At 40.4% G+C, this 17,217-nt stretch overlaps 1 protein-coding gene across 5 annotated transcripts in view; it reads right to left on the minus strand.

Annotated features, from left to right (window-relative positions):
- LOC126259741 (calcium homeostasis endoplasmic reticulum protein) overlaps window positions 1–17,217 on the minus strand; it is a 335,568-nt gene that overhangs the window by 84,094 nt on the left and 234,257 nt on the right. For 4 of the 5 annotated variants that reach the window (XM_049956747.1, XM_049956756.1, XM_049956731.1 and 1 more), the window contains one exon: window positions 8,946–9,131. In XM_049956747.1, the coding sequence (XP_049812704.1) occupies window positions 8,946–9,131 (186 nt within the window). The remainder of the gene's footprint in view (window positions 1–8,945; window positions 9,132–17,217) is intronic. The other variant, XM_049956740.1, reaches the window with a different exon arrangement.

Below are 17,217 nucleotides of genomic sequence, written 5' to 3' on the forward strand. Positions count from 1 at the left end.
CACTAACTCTTCCAGAATCACTGTTTTAGTTATCCTGCATTGCTACAAGTTCGTACAACGCGTTTTTCGTGTTTCTTCCAGAATAGAACTTAAAGCGGATGCTAGCCGGGTACTGTACAACTGGCCCTTACCAGTATAGCGATCTGGCCAAAAATTTTCTCGCAAAATTTTATTTTCTTGGATACAACGAGAAGGTAATATGTAATCTTTCTTACCTTTTATTTGTTTATTTCCATTTCTGTGGTCTGAATCTATGGATTTAGCTAGTAATTATAACAACACTCACCATTCGCAAACCTAATCAACCACACAATCAGACAGCGGTTGGCATTCATCCATTAAGCCTTACTCCACTCAGCTCATATAGCCCCTTTCGTCTGTAGGAAAGTTTGTTTCTACAAGCGACAAGGATTCCCCTGACAGAGACATAATGTACACTATGCATGCATTCACAAATCAACTTACGATTCATTCAGAAATCAACTTAGAATGTGTTCAAAAACCGTTAGCGATGCGTTTCAAAGTCATATGAATAATTGATAGACTGACGTGCGCTGGATGCTAGTCTCTTTGTGAAACAAAGTTTTTTGCCTCAAGAGTATGAATTTGCCCCCCACCCCCCTCCTAGATCTGGGCCTGCTGCGAATGCAAGAATCTGGCAGCTTGAGCACTCCAGTAAAATTTATCCCAGTAGCATCTAGCTGCTTGCTGCGACTGCTTACACAGCCAACAGCTACATTTCTGTAGCCAGAAGCAGGAGAAGGTACTACTCAACTGCGCATGCACATCATCTCGCTCATAACTGCTAAAATGAATCTAATGTAAACAGTTGTAACGTCACGCTCATCGGAGGCAATTTGTTACGGAACATTGCATAGTCTTCCTTTGACACAATTTGCTGTTGGCAGACACTTGTATGAGCACTGTGTTTTGTTGCTGTATATGGCGCATTTCCTTTGCAATTTAAGTTTTATTTTCGTTTTTCTCTCGTTCATGCTTTATTGCTGCAGTATTATTCTGCAGTAGTGGGATACAGTAATATCCTTTGTTTTAGAGTATCGGATCTTACCAGTCAAAATTAGAAAAATTTAATTGAAAACAAAAACAATGAAAAATTCCCGGAATTCTAAAAAATTCCCGAGTTTCTCCTGGATGAAAAAATTCGGGGATTTTCCCGGATCTCGTGGGTCATTTATACCCTGATACAGAAACATGGCAGAAAAGAAATGATGGTGTATGGGAGTGCGTGTGCATGTGTGTGTGTGTGTGTGTGTGTGTTTTGAAGATAAGGGAATGGGTTAGGTTGAGAATCAAAAGTTCATGTGTCACGGGCAGTGTGGAAAATAGAATGCTAAAGTATGTCCTGATGAGGGATGAGGTGGGGTTAATAGGAAAGAGGAAAAATTTGCAAGTATCAGATTCTGCATCAATAATCCACACGGTCACAAAGTCTGTGCTGTACATGGGCAATCGTTGATACAGTGTGGCTCGGAAGAAGATGCCGTTCGGAAGGCAGTGAATAAATATAAGAAGAATGGACACTGAAAAGAGTAATGTCACAGAGAAGCTTAAGAAAGGAAAACATCACAAGGTTGTAGGATGGAAGGAAAGCCATTTGGCAAAATCAAACACTGGAAACTCCAGATAGGAATATCAACAAAGTAGGAAAAGATACATTGCTACTTACTGTAAAGAAGACATGTTAAGTTGCAGATAGGAACAATTGAGAGACACTTACATAAGCTTTTGGCCACAGCCTTCATCAGCAAAGAGAAACACACTACTCATACACACAAGCAAGCACACCTCATGCACACATGGCCACCAACACCAGCATCTCGGTCCAGAATGCAACTATCATGTTGGATGCAAGCAGCAACCTGGAGGGAGTGGGAAAGGGAAAGGATAGTTGTATATAGGTAGATTTGTTTGTTTTCTTCTAGGGCACAAGAACAGCTGAGGTCATATGCGCCCACGTCAGATACTCAGAACATTAATACGAAAAAGAAGATAAAAGTGACTATGCGTTAAGCCTAATGGACAGAAAGAAAGGAAGCTAAGAAAAAGGCCTTCCTCTTGGAGAAAGGTCCAGAATATACGCTGTAGAGATAATGGAGGTCCCAAACTAAAGATTAAATATCCTTCACCATATTGCTATGACAGATAAAAAGTAAACTGTGGTTGACAGTCAGCACGTCATTCACTAAAATAGCCGATAACTCAGACAGCAAACATACATTAGAACATAAGTGGTTAAAAAAAGGGCATTTGGTCAGGAAATGGTGAACCGTCAAAGGTTGATGACAATGAGTAGGAAGTGGTGGGGATCATCACTTAAAAAATGGTGATGGCTAAAACAACAGTGCCCAATACGCAACCTAGCTAAAATGATGTTGCGCTGAGAGGGCTAAGAGGAGGTCGGCCAAGCCGCTGGGAGAGGTTTAATTTTCTGGAGCTTATTCCTATGAAGAGAAGACCAATGGTGATGCCAAAGTGACACTACTTGCTGATAAACAGTATCACAGAGATCACTGGAAGGAACGGAAGAATTAGCGGGTTGAGGTAGGAGGACTGCAGCCTTGGCAGAAGAGTCAGCAACCTAGTTTCCTGTCAGACCGATGTGACCAGGAACCACATAAACATCACAGTGGCTCTCTAAAGAGTGAGCAAGTGGAAGCTTTCTTGGACCCATTGCACTAAGTGATGGACTGTGTACAGCACACAAAGGCTCTGAAGGGCACTGAGAAAATCAGAGCAGATAAAACAACTGAAAAGCCTGTGTCGTGGCTGTACTGCGTGGCCTGATACAAGACAAAGAGCTCTGCTGTAAATACTGAGCAGTGTTCCAGAAGCTGATACAAAAATTGTACCAATGACTAAGGAATACTCAACACCACGATCAGTCCGAGAGCAACCAGTGTAGTTTTCTTAGGAAGCAAATGAAGTCCAATGTCAAAACAGGCCATCACACGAGGCAGGGTGGTGAACGGTTTACTTCCATCAGGAAAGTGGCAGGTAGAGTGAAGTTAAGCTGCCGGAGCAATACCCGAAAGTGAACTCCAGGAGGTAGCAGAGGAGGAGGACGTGCCTCATAGTGGCGGACAAAGGAGTCATCGAAGAAGGGGGCATAGCATGGGTGACTGGGCATGGCAGACAAACAGTATGCATATTTGCTGAGGAGAACATCGCCCTCGGTATGACATCGGTAGTTCGGCAGCTTCTGCACAGGGACTACACCCGGGCTAGTGTAAAAGGTGCCAGTGGCCAAATGGATTCCATGATGTTGGATTGTATTTAGATGACATAAGATGCATGAACGTGCAGATGCATAAACCAAACCCCAATATTCTTGTTTCGAATGGACCAGGAATTGGTACAAACGGAGGAGGGTGGACCGATCTGCTCCCCACGGAGTACCGCTTAGGACTCGTAGGACACTGATGGATTGGGTACAGCGGGTGGCCAGGTAAACACATGGGAGGACCAAGAAAGTTTTCTACCAAGAGTGAGCCCCAGAGTTTTATAGTTTTAGCGAATGGAAGAGTGACACGCCCAAGACATAAAGACGGTGGGAGAAACCCACTGATCCACCAAAGATTCATACACAGTTTTGTCAGTGGAATAGTGAAAGCCAGTGTTGACTCTATACAAGTAATGATGATTGAGACATTGCTAAGGATGCCACTCAAGAAGTCAAGACCATGGAAAACTGCAATTGATCGCAAATTCGGTGACGAAAAGGTAGCCATTTTCCTGGATAAAAGTGTCCAAAAAGGCAGAACCCACACATATACTGAAAATCTTGTCTTTTAAAAATTCCTGAAGCAAACAGGTTAGGTGGTTTCGGAAGCCCCATGTGTAGAGAGCACAGAGCAGGTGTCGTAAGTTTTCTCCAAATCAAAAACCTTGGCCACAGTATGGAATTTCCACAGAAAACAGTTCATGACATGGGTTGTCATGGTCAATTGCAGAATGGCACACTTGAAATCAACATTGTGTCATGATTAGCATATTGCAAGACTTTAGCCAAGCACCAGACTGGCATGCATTAATCATACATTCCATCACCTTGCAAACACAGCTGGTGAGAGAAATGGGGTGGCAGCTAAAAGGAAGGTGTTTGTCCTTACTAGGTTTAGGTATGTGTATGACAGTGCTTTCATACCAGCACTTGGGAAATGTGCCATCTGCCCAGATGTCACTATAAATATGAAGAAGAAAGTGCTTGCCCACAAGAGAAAGGGGCTGCAACATCTGAATGTGAATGATATCCAGCCTGGGATAGAAGATCAGGATGAAGTGAGAGGTTGATTTAGTTCCCTCATAGTAAAGGCAGCATTGTAACATTCACAGTTCTGAGAGGAGAAGGGTATCACCCGAGCTGCCTCCACTCATTTACGATGGAGGCAGACAGGGTGACAATGGGTGGAGCTCGAAATCTCTGCAAAATAGTGCCCTGAGGTGCTGGAGATCACAGATTCCACAATAACATTTTCTGCTATGGTCAGGCAGCAAATTGGGGAATGGACCTTGGTCCAAGAGAGGCGTCGGAGGCTGGTCCACATGAAGGAAGAGGGAGTGGAACTGATAAAAGAACTAGTAAATGAAATCCAGCTGGCTTTTTTGCTATCCCAAAGAATGTGACGACACTGTGTACACAACTGTTTATAATGAACACAGTTTGCCATCGAAGGATGATGGTTAAAAGCACGGAGAGCATGTCTCCACATGCACGTTATGTCAAAGCATGCCTCAGTCCACAAAGGAACCAGGACACAGAGGGGTAAGGATGAAGTGTGAGGAATGGAATGTTCTGCGGTGGTAAGGATAACACTTGTAAGGTGTTCTACCTGGTCATTACCACTGGGGGAATGTCATTCACCGAAGGTCCCAGGGAGGAGCAAACCCTCCAGCTGACCTTATAAATCTGCGAACTGGGATTACACAAAGGTGGGGTAGGAGTCAGCAAATGGATAGCACACGGGAAATGGTTGCTCGAGTACAGGTCAGGAAGAATGGACCACTTGAGAGGACAGTCAAGCTGGGCAGTGCAGCACAAGAGGTCCAAATGGGAATAGGCATGCTTGGAGTCTGAAAAGCATGTGGGTGATCCAGTGTTACGGCATATAAGGTCAAGCTGAATGAGGTCAGCCAACATGGCACCTTTTGGACAGGTTCTGGAAGAGCCCCATAGGGGATTGTGTGCATTAAAGTCACTGGGCAGCAGAAAGGAGTGAGGTAGCGGACCAAATAGATAGTCTGCCCAGGTGAGACCGAATGGCAGAGGGATGTAGACATTTAGACATTAAAATGAGAAAACGTGAAGCAAGGAAGGAAAATGCAGACTACAACAGCTCACAGCTGTGTACTGAATGAGATGGTCTGACTATGAACATCATCTCGTATGAGCAGCATGATTTCCCCATGAGATGGAATGCTGTCCTCAGAAGGGGTCAAAGCGGACTGGAAAGAAATACAAAAAGTCAAAGTGGTCACAAGGACGCAATTTTTTTTCCCAGAGGCAGAAAACAAGTGGATGCTGTGGTTCCAAGAGCAGCCATAATTCTTCCTTGCTGGATGTACTGCTGCAAACATTTTATTTGAGGATAGTCATGAGGGAGAAAGCGGAAACTTTTATACGTCAGTAAAGAGATTCTGAAAAGAACCAATGATATATGTATCATTATCAGTCTCATATTTTGTGTGTACTGCATACTATTTGACTCCTACTCTAATAAGTAGAGTAATAGCTAAGGTAAAGCTGTCATATGCCTGAAGGTTGGTTTCAACTAGGCATAGTCCTATTGAAGGTCTTATACCACTTCCTTGCTTTGACATTTGAACTGACTGACCCAGCCAGTTACAGGTGGACCTACAATGTAAATGCACTCTCAACCACAGAGCAACTCAGCATTTTTCATGTCAACAAACATAATACACACATTTACATATCATCACAGATAATACATCACAGTTTGAGAAGAAGAGTGATATACGTATCTACAACACTAGAGAGACAAATGACCTTTATTATCCTTTGTTAAAGCTGTCAGTGCCTCAGAAAGGAGTCAATATGCAGCAACAAAAATTTTTGATAATTTTTCCCAATAATATTATAAGTCTGACAGTACTGAAGCAAGTTTTAAACCTAATTTAAAATCATTTCTCTTGGACAATTCCTTCTATCCCATTGATGAATTTCTACTCCAAAACTAGTAGCCAGTGACAGAGAGAGAGAAAGAGAAAGAGAAAGAGAGAGAGAGAGAGAGAGAGAGTAGTTGCTCGAGTAGGACTAAAAATAAAAAAAAATAAGTGTTCATTAATGTTAACGCTATTCATGTATACATATTATCTGAAATGACTATTTCCACATCATTTCGATAACAAGAATCATTCAAATGATCTATGGAACATGTAATTAACTAAGTACAGTGGTATGGTCCGAATAAGTACCTACTGCAAATTTCCCCCCCCCCCCCCCCCCCCCACTCTATGCTTGGCTGTACTGCACCAGGCCAATTATATGCTACATGATTGTGGACTGTTTATAAATCTATGGGGACTATAATTGTTCTGAAATTTCATCAATAACTGAAGAATAAAGTTGTCATAATATTTAAATTTGAATACTAATAACAGAGTAACATACAATGAAAGTTTAAGGAAAAAAACTGTGATCACAAATTTGCCTCCTGCAATTCTGATGAAACATGCACTCTTCATTAGGACTAAAAACTGACTGACAACTTTGTTTCATCATGACAACCTTGACTCTTGTCTATAAGGGTTCCTTCGGGAATTTCATACACTTGGCTAGCCTTGTAAATGCTTACTTTTCCGTTATATAAAACTTCTGTAAGATCCAGTCGTAAAACTTCCAGGCTACATTTCTCCAATTTACCTGATCAGCATTTGTATACATGTGGAATTTTCACACTGACAATACTTACGATTTCAGCAGTATGACACAACAAAACAGAATTGCGACCTACATGACAAATTCACACGTTAACGTACAAATACCTGCAACAATGACTTCCTTATTCCACCACCAGACTGTTACCAACAACTGTTGCTGTAGCCAATGTGTCACACTGTTGCTGCATTCATTAGGTTACATGACAAACATAAGACCTAGACATGCGAATTGTTTTATGCCAGTCGCTGAGTTAATGTTTTGCTCATTAAAAAAAGTTTAAAAATCACTCCTGAAAAGGTTTGACATTCAGCCAAGGTTCTGAACAGTGTACATTTAGCCACTGCCACAAATTAAGAACTTTTGTAGTGAATATGATAACTAAAATAAAAGCACTTCCATCAACAATGCTTTGTTGTTTAACATAAAACATTTATTTTTATTTTTTGGTCAACTTCACCACAGTGATCAACTTTACCCTATTTGACAGTACTTTGACTTGTTCCACATCCTTAACATTTGGACACCATGCCCGAGCATAGATTGGGCCACAACTTTGTGTTAAAAAGGATGCACCCAAGTATAATTAGGGTTGCAATTTTCTCGATGCACGAGCACCTATTGCTCAAAAGCTGCACTTATTTCATGTGATAACAATGTTTGGGCATCTTGCTATCTGTCCCTCAACTGGTGATGCCGAATGTGGTCAGTTTCTAGGACTATTTCGAAAGAAACATTAGCAAACATAACAGCTGCTGTTGTAAATGGATGGGCTGCTGTGATCTCATTGACGTAACTTCGTATATGTACTTGTTAGGTTCCACAGTGTGATGTGATTCTGATACAAATATGTTATGTTTGTTGAGTGAGCAAGAAATTTTGGATCCTCAAGAGGGGGAAACTGCTCACTAACTCACATCATACGTCTTTCCTGGAAGGATATTATACTTTCTGTTGTCATTATTTTCAAATAATGACACACACAAAATTGCATGCATGTGTGTGTGTCCTACATTGTCAAAGGATTTATTGTCAAAGCTGGCAAGTTTTATTTCTCTTTTGTGTTTGCCTGCCGATGACTTAACATTTCTGATATTTCGTGAGTGGTATACACTACTCCAAAATTATTTACATTCTGCCAGATCTTTCCTTATAGTATTTACATAATTAAAATAATGCACAAAATTTTGCCTGCTACACACTTTTTTTTTCTGTAGAAGGAAATAGTATCTAATCATTGAAGCAATAAAAGAGAGAAATTACAGGGACAGCCATTGAATGACACAAAGCATATCACACAAAGACATGATAGAATATATTAATGTGGGAGGAAAACGTAGCTTATCAGAGAAGAGGTAAAATACACCCTTTCAGGGAGCTCATTTCAGATGCGTATAGCACTCAACATTCTATTTGCACACAAAGATATATACATGGTGCAATTAATTTATTTCAAACAACTTACATAAATTCTATTTTCAAGTATATATTCAATCATGTCCCCCTGTTCATAGTATAGGATTTGTATCAGGATGATCAAAAACAACAATAATGTAATGACAGTGATTTTAATTTAGATTTGTTGCTTACCCATCCTTTCTTATCGACATCCTATTACACTTTCAATAAATCTTTTTTCTTATTTTTTTTATTGTAAATTTCATCACATTTCTAATTGTGTTTCCTCTTTCCTGTTTTTTTTTTTTCCCCTTAATTTGAAACCTTTCCAGTATTTCTCTTTCCTGCTATCACACTGATGACATAACAATTTTTCACACTAATGTATGATGACCTAATGTTTAGAGCAGGTAAACGTCAAGGCTACGAATAGAAAGCTCTAATATACAAATCTCAGTCAGCTTCTCTCCCCTTTGACAATGATTTTTAAATGAAAAATGTCAAGTTGTAAGTTGATAAATAAGCAATTTAAGGTAAATAAATAATAATTACATTCAGCACATATAACTAGTACAGGCAAACAACATTAAATAGCTTATAAAGTTCATAACTGAATAAATGAACATAATACCTGCGGTATCTCTTCTTTGGTGGAGATCTGCTCTTTGACTTCCGGCTTATCACAGGAGAGGGTGATTTGGAACGTTCCCGCAGACCACCTTGAATCTCTTCCTCCTTTTTCTTTCGGGCTGCATTCTTGGCTCGATAATATTCATAAAGTCCGAGTTTCTCCCAGCCTTCGCTGTCAATAATCCGTCTGAATAGAGTTAGCATTTCACAAGCACATAAAAGTATTCAGTACAGGAATATAAAAAGTCATGCACATGAATCTATATTATCGAAATCAGATTAATTTCAACATGAAATATGTAGTTTTCAGAAAGCTAGAGCTTTATGAGTTATTAAGGATTCACATACATTAATTGCAAGAATAATTTTGTATATTTTCCTATACATTGCTTTGTAAATGACTTAATAATACACACTCTTGCATCCTTTATTCCAGTATTATTTTAGCTTTCAATTGTGTCAAAGACAAAGGATGTATAGAAATTTTATCTTAGCCTCTACAAACATTTTTATTTATTAAATTCCTGGAATCCTGAAACTTATTATGTTCAACATATCTTCATTCTTAGGGTATTTTTTCCTTATGTCATTAGAGGGAAATGCACTGTTATATTTGCAATAACAGCATGTGCTTCTCATTCTCTCTATTTCTCTCCTTCCTAATATAAGAAACTGGGTCATCTGGGTAATACTGTTTAAGATTTCTCCAATGCTGTAGCTGTTTGAAAGTTACCTAGTCACCGTGTTGGATGCTACTATGTGAACAACAGCATGTGCAGAAGTTTCAAGCTCACAAAAGTTTAGCTTACCAAACAATAACATATATATAATCATCATAAGGCGGATAGTCGTCTTCGGTTCATTGGTAAAAATTTGGGAAGATTAGGTTCATCTGTAAAGGAGACCGTTTATAAAACACTAATACGACCTATTTTTGAGTACTGCTCGAGTGTTTGGGATCACTATCAGGTCGGATTGAGGGAGGACATAGAAGCAATTCAGAGGCGGGCTGCTAGATTTGTTACTGGTAGGTTTGATCATCATGCGAGTGTTACAGAAATGCTTCAGGAACTCGGGTGGGAGTCTCTGGAGGAAAGGACGCGTGCTTTTTGTGAATCGCTACTGAGGAAATTTAGAGAACCAGCATTTGAGGCTGACTGCAGTACAATTTCACTGCCGCCAACTTATATTTCACGGAAAGACCACAAAGATAAGATAAGAGAGATTAGGGATCAACAGAGGCATACAGGCAGTCATTTTTCCCTCATTCTGTTTGGGAGTGGAACAGGGAGAGGTGATGCTCATTGTGGTATGAGGTACCCTCCACCACACACCGTATGGTGGATTGCGGAGTTTTTATGTATGTATGTAAGTAAATGTAGATGTAGATACTAAGAATCAGGATTTGAAGTAATCAATCAATGAAAATAATGAAAATATTAGGATGTTTCAAGAGTGATCACAATAGTAAACCATCCAATGCTTCATTATTTACAGGATTCAGTAAAGTACAAATTCATTTGTAATTCAAACGTTGTCTATACATGGGGGTAAAAAAAAAAAAAATTTTTTTTATTGTTTGCAAAACAACCTTATCCGCTTCAAAATACTCCCCACTACAACTAATATATTTGTCCCAACAGTGCTTCCTCTGTTCGAAACATTTTTTGTAATCATCTTTAGAAATGGCTGACAGCTTGTACCTAGTTTTTTTCCTTGACTTCTTCATCGCTGTCAAATCAGTGTCCTTTCATGTCCCTTTTCATGCATGTAAATAAGAAAAAGTCACACGGAGCCAGGTCAGGGTTGGTCTAGGTTGGGTTGTTTTGGGAGGGGAGACCAGACAGCGAGGTCATTGGTCTCATCGGATTAGGGAAGGATGGGGAAGGAAGTCAGCCATGCCCTTTCAAAGGAACCATCTCAGCATTTGCCTGGAGCGATTTAGGGAAATCGCGGAAAACCTAAATCAGGATGGTCAGATGCGGGATTGAACTGCCATCCTCCCGAATGCAAGTCCAATGTCCAGGTCTGGCAAGTGAGGTGCGTAAGGCAAACGCCATTTTTAGCCAAAAACTGTCTAACAGAGATGGCTGTGTGTGCAGGTGCATTGTCATATGGAAGAACCAGTCTCCTGCCCGCCACAAACCGGGTCTTTTCTGACGAACACTATTGAACAATCCTCTTAAAACTTCCAAATAAAAGGTTTCATTGACAGTCTGGCCTGGGGGAGCAAACTCTGAAAGAAGTATGCCCTTGGCATCAAAAAAGTAAATCAGTATTGTTATGTTTGGTTTGACTTGATGACATTTTTTTGGATGGGGTGATGATGATGTCTTCCACTGGCTTGACTGTTGCTTTGTTTCTGAATTGTAACCATAGAACCATGACTCATCACCAGTAATGACCTTTGACAGAAAATCTGGATCAGTTTCAAGCTTATGCTTCAAAGCACGACATGTTTCAAATCAACATTTCATTCGATTGTCAGAACTCGAGGAACAAATGAGGCAGCAACCCTTTTCATCCCAAATCTTCTGTTAAAATTTGCTCGACAGAGCTCCAAAATAACCCCCTATTCTTTGATAATCGATCAATTGTCTGTTGATGGTCTGTGAGCACAACCTCTTGAAATATTTCAATATTTTCTTTGATTCAGGCAGTTGATGGATGTCCAGAATGAGGTTTGTCATCATCAACATGTCGCCATTTTAAAATCAAGCAAACCACTCATACACTTGAGCTTTTCCCATCACATCATCTTTGTAAGCTGTTTTCAACATTAAAACAATTTCGGCTACATTTTTACTGAGCAGAAAACAAAATTTCACAATTGTGCATTGTTCACTTCAGCTGGCCATAATAAAAAACAAAACAAGAGCAAACAGTGCTAGCAAAAATAATCACAGCAGATGAACAGAACAAGCCTGGTCGACAATACAGGTGGCACTAAACTGGCAATGAGTTGTGCTATAAATGCCTAGTGGCAGAAATGCGTACTACACAAGCTCCATCCGTGGCAATGTTATTCCAGCTTTTTTTGGGTACCTCCTTGTACATTACAAAAACGATACTGTTCACAAGACAAGTTACTAACAATTCAGTGTCTCTACATTTGACACACATAAGACTGATGTCCAAGAAAACTATTATTTAATTACAATGCAGTCACAAACAGGATGTGAAACTGAATAATAATAATAATAATAAATCCAAAGAGCTTGTTGAGGTTCTTATCTCAATTTATAACATGGTTTTGTTTTCAGCACTCAACAATATGGTTATTTGTGCTCTTAAACATAATTCACGAAAACCTTATCTGTTTTTCATATGTCTAGCACAAAATCATGTTCATTGCACAAAAAAACTGAAACAGCTGCCACAGACTTTGCATTAAAAACAACTATTTAAAAATTAATACAAAAACAGAGCAAAATACTACAAAATAAACTCTCAAACATGTGGTTTCCAGATCACTTATATAAGATGTGGATGAGCGCGCGCACACACGCACGCACACACACACACACACACACACAGGGGGGAGAGGAGGAGGGGTGGGAGACAGGGCGAGGGGGGGAGAGAGGGAGGGAAGTGGGGGGGAGGGAGGGAGGGAGGGAGGGAGGGGGGGGATATATTGTGCTGGCTGATTATATGTAATAATGACACACAGCACTCCTCCTGAAATTATTCTGACAGATGTATGTACTATAGTGAGAAACACTGAATGATTGACAGACTTTGTAGTGTTTCGAGAATTTCCACATAAATTCTAGAACCACTCGGCCTTCCACCGTCTTGAAAACACGATGTTTTAGATGTGAGTGGGAGAAAGGAACCCTACCTACTGCGTGTCACATGTCTGTGCGTGCAGGTGTGAAATCAGTCGCGAGCATAAGGTCGACGCGTCGGCTGAACGGCACTGAGAAGTACTTGTCGAGCGATCCATGGAAGTCGTAGTGAAAGCACACGGAAGAACCAAGGAACTTCTGTGTTATTCTGTGCTGTTTATAATTGTGACTATTGTTAGTGACTAAAGAACAACTGAGATTCGGAATTGTGAATAAACTCTTATCTTGGGCTTGCTGGAGGCAAGACGTATTTTACGATTTGTTTGTAATAGCGTTATGGTTGCTGAGCCAACTCTTTGCTAAATGTACTTAAATCTCTTTCTAATGTGTGACAATGCGAGTGACTTACAAGAAGACTAATGTTTATGCACGAAGTGTGAATTTTGTTCTTTATGAAGCTCAAATATATCGATAGTTGTTGGAAAGTATTCTTCAAGTACCAAATTATTTCACAAGTAGAGAGACAGTATTTAAGGTTCCTGTAACTAGCATCATTCTTCGGAGAAGAAGTTTATAGAGTTTCCAGAAGCCGGCTATCCAGAGAAGAAGATTGGCTGTGTGCACCAAGTAAGTTGACTTGTATAAGAGAAGTGGGAAGTTTGTATATATACGTCACACAATCTTAGTTGTCAAAATGTTAGAACTTCTGAAACAGCCAAGGAAGCAACTACCAATGAAGTTGAGGCACTGAGCAGCTGATAGACAAAAGCATTAAAAAGTTGATAAGCTTATGGGCTACACCTCTCTTCACAGCTAACAAACAACACACATGGTTACACTGTACTCTCCTGACACTACAACTCGCCTGGGTGAGAGGTTTAGCCACATGGATTGTGAGAGAAAAAAAGGTGGTGAGGAAAAATGATGAGTGGAGGGAAATGTCACAAAGAGCTAGGAGAGAGAGGGGTTGTAAACGGGAAGAGATACACACATGCTTCAGATCAGGCAAGGGAAATCTCATGCGGCATACAACACAATGAAGAAGTCAGCGATAGAACAGAGCAAGATGGGGACCATAAGGAAAACACTGTGGGTGAAGCTTATTGGAATCAAGTGGGAAGCATACGGAAAGGGGTGGAGGTGAGACATGGCTAGAGGAGGACTGTGGGATTGATGGATGTGTTGTACAGACAATCGCCATCTACATAACAGACTGACAGTACAGAATGTGCAGCAGAGATGGTGTGTGACATGACTGCTTTCACATGTGGTCCTGCCCATTGGTGGGTAAAATGTGCCTGTGATGGGACTGGAGCTGGATGTGGTGGGTGGGCACAAAGAACAGGTCTCGCACCTAGGTCTTCCACAGAGATCCAGCCCATGTGACAAGCCTACCCTCTCATCCTGGTGTAACCTTCCCCAACTTACCTGTGTCCCTCACTCCTCCCCGATAGCTAAGTAGACTATCACTTTCATATATGTTTATCACCAGTATTATACATTTTGCTGCCTCAAGGTAAGTACAGATCAGTAATTCTGTGTCATCAATTATTAGATTTTTCAATTAAATTTTCCTTTGATACATAATACACACACACACACACACACACACACACACACACACAGGCATGGTTACAGTGTCCCAGCCTACAATGATGTGCTTATCCAGTCAAACTGTAGTGCAAGTCCAATGTAGTTGGTAAAACGAAAATGTCATGTGACTAGGGCCTCCCGTTGGGTACACCATTCGCCGGGTGCAAGTCTTTCGATTTGACGCCACTGCAACGACTTGCACATTGATGGGGATGAAATGATGATGATTATGGCAACACAACACCCATTCCCTGAGCAGAGAAAATCACCGACCCAGCCGGGAATTTAACCCGGGCCCTTAGGATTGACATTCTATCTTGCTGACCACTCAGCTAACGGGGGCAGACAATGTAGTCAGGAGGGACAATGTAGCATGCACGTGTGTGTGTGTGTGTGTGTGTGTATTCTGTTAGTTATGAAGCAAGTCTTTTCCAAAAACTCAGTAACATTCTCAATTCTTGTTTATGTGCCTACTGATGACTCGGTGCTTCACTTAGACAATGAATTGTTACCTTTACTCCTTTCATTATTTAAAGCATTAATATAACAACCAAACCCCACAGAGATGAGACCATTTGATAAGATTAATTATTCAACAGAGTTATTTTACTGGAACAGAAGTGAAAGTCTAACTTAACTGAGAGCTTTTATAAAGCACATCAACAAGGTTCAATTATCCAAAAAAATCCCACAATTATTTTAAAAATTACTAGTATGCTGAAAAGAAGGGAAAGTCTTTATTACTTTCTCTTCACTACACAGTTTTATCTGTTTTATAAGCCAGTTCACCTTCTTTATTTGGTCTTTTGCTACAGTTATAAATTTGCAGAACTGACCTCACATCCCTTGTGTTGTCAGTCCTGTTGTGGCTGTTCTAGTTTGAAGAAGTGTTATATGTTGTTGTTGTTGTTGTTGTTGTTGTTGTTGTGGTCTTCAGTCCTGAGACCGGTTTGATGCAGCTCTCCATGCTACTCTATCCTGTGCAAGCTTCTTCATCTCCCAGTACTTACTGCAACCTACATCCTTCCGAATCTGCTTAGTGTATTGATCTCTTGGTCTCCCTCTACGATTTTTACCCTCCACGCTGCACTCCAATGCTAAATTTGTGATCCCTTGATGCCTCAAAACATGTCCTACCAACCGATCCCTTCTTCTAGTCAAGTTGTGCCACAAACTCCTCTTCTCCCCAATCCTATTCAATACCTCCTCATTAGTTACGTGATCTACCCACCTTATCTTCAGCATTCTTCTGTAGCACCACATTTCGAAAGCTTCTATTCTCTTCTTGTCCAAACTGGTTATCATCCATGTTTCACGTCCATACATGGCTACACTCCATACAAATACTTTCAGAAATGACTTCCTGACACTTAAATCTATACTCGATGTTAACAAATTTCTCTTCTTCAGAAACGCTTTCCTTGCCATTGCCAGTCTACATTTTATATCCTCTCTACTTCGACCATCATCAGTTATTTTGCTCCCTAAATAGCAAAACTCCTTTACTACTTTAAATGTCTCATTTCCTAATCTAATCCCCTCAGCATCACCCGATTTAATTTGACTACATTCCATTATCCTCGTTTTGCTTTTGTTGATGTTCATCTTATATCCTCCTTTCAAGACACTGTCCATTCCGTTCAACTGCTCTTCCAAGTCCTTTGCTGTCTTGGACAGAATTACAATGTCATCGGCGAACCACAAAGTTTTTATTTCTTCTCCATGAATTTTAATACCTACTCCGAATTTTTCTTTTGTTTCCTTTACTTCTGCTCAATATACAGATTGAATAACATCGGGGAGAGGCTACAGCCCTGTCTTACTCCTTTCCCAACCACTGCTTCCCTTTCATGCCCCTCGACTCTTATAACTGTGATCTGGTTTCTGTACAAATTGTAAATAGCCTTTCGCTGCCTGTATTTTACCTCTGCCACCTTCACAATTTGAAAGAGAGTATTCCAGTTAATGTTATCAAAAGCTTTCTCTAAGTCTACAAATGCTAGAAACGTAGGTTTGCCTTTTCTTAATCTTTCTTCTAAGATAAGTCGTAAGGTTAGTATTGCCTCACGTGTTCCAACATTTCTACGGAATCCAAACTGACCTTCCCCGAGGTCCACTTCTACCAGTTTTTCCATTCGTATGTAAAGAATTCGCGTTAGTATTTTGCAGCTGTGACTTATTAAACTGATAGTTCGGTAATTTTCACATCTGTCAACACCTGCTTTCTTTGGGATTGGAATTATTATATTCTTCTTGAAGTCTGTGGGTATTTCGCCTGTCTCATACATCTTGCTCACCAGATGGTAGAGTTTTGTCATGACTGGCTCTCCCAAGGCCATCAGTAGTTCTAATGGAATGTTGTCTACTCCCGGGGCCTTGTTTCGACTCAGGTCTTTCAGTGGTCTGTCAAACTCTTCACGCAGTATCTTATCTCCCATTTCATCTTCATCTACATCCTCTTCCATGTCCATAATATTGTCCTCAAGTACATCGCCCTTGTATAAACCCTCTATATACTCCTTCCACCTTACTGCCTTCCCTTCTTTGCTTAGAACTGGGTTGCCATCTGAGCTCTTGATATTCATACAAGTGGTTCTCTTCTCTCCAAAGGTCTCTTTAATTTTCCTGTAGGCAGTATCTATCTTACCCCTAGTGAGACAAGCCTCTACATCCTTACATTTGTTCTCTAGCCATCCCTGCTTAGCCATTTTGCACTTCCTGTCGATCTCATTTTTGAGACGTTTGTATTCCTTTTTGCCTGCTTCATTTACTGCATTTTTATATTTTCTCCTTTCATCAATTAAATTCAATATTTCTTCCGTTACCTAAGGATTTCTATTAGCCCTCGGCTTTTTACCTACTTGATCCTCTGCTGCCTTCACTACTTCATCC

Source organism: Schistocerca nitens, chromosome 1 (assembly GCF_023898315.1).
Source record: "Schistocerca nitens isolate TAMUIC-IGC-003100 chromosome 1, iqSchNite1.1, whole genome shotgun sequence".
In the NCBI taxonomy this organism is placed as follows: domain Eukaryota; kingdom Metazoa; phylum Arthropoda; class Insecta; order Orthoptera; family Acrididae; genus Schistocerca; species Schistocerca nitens.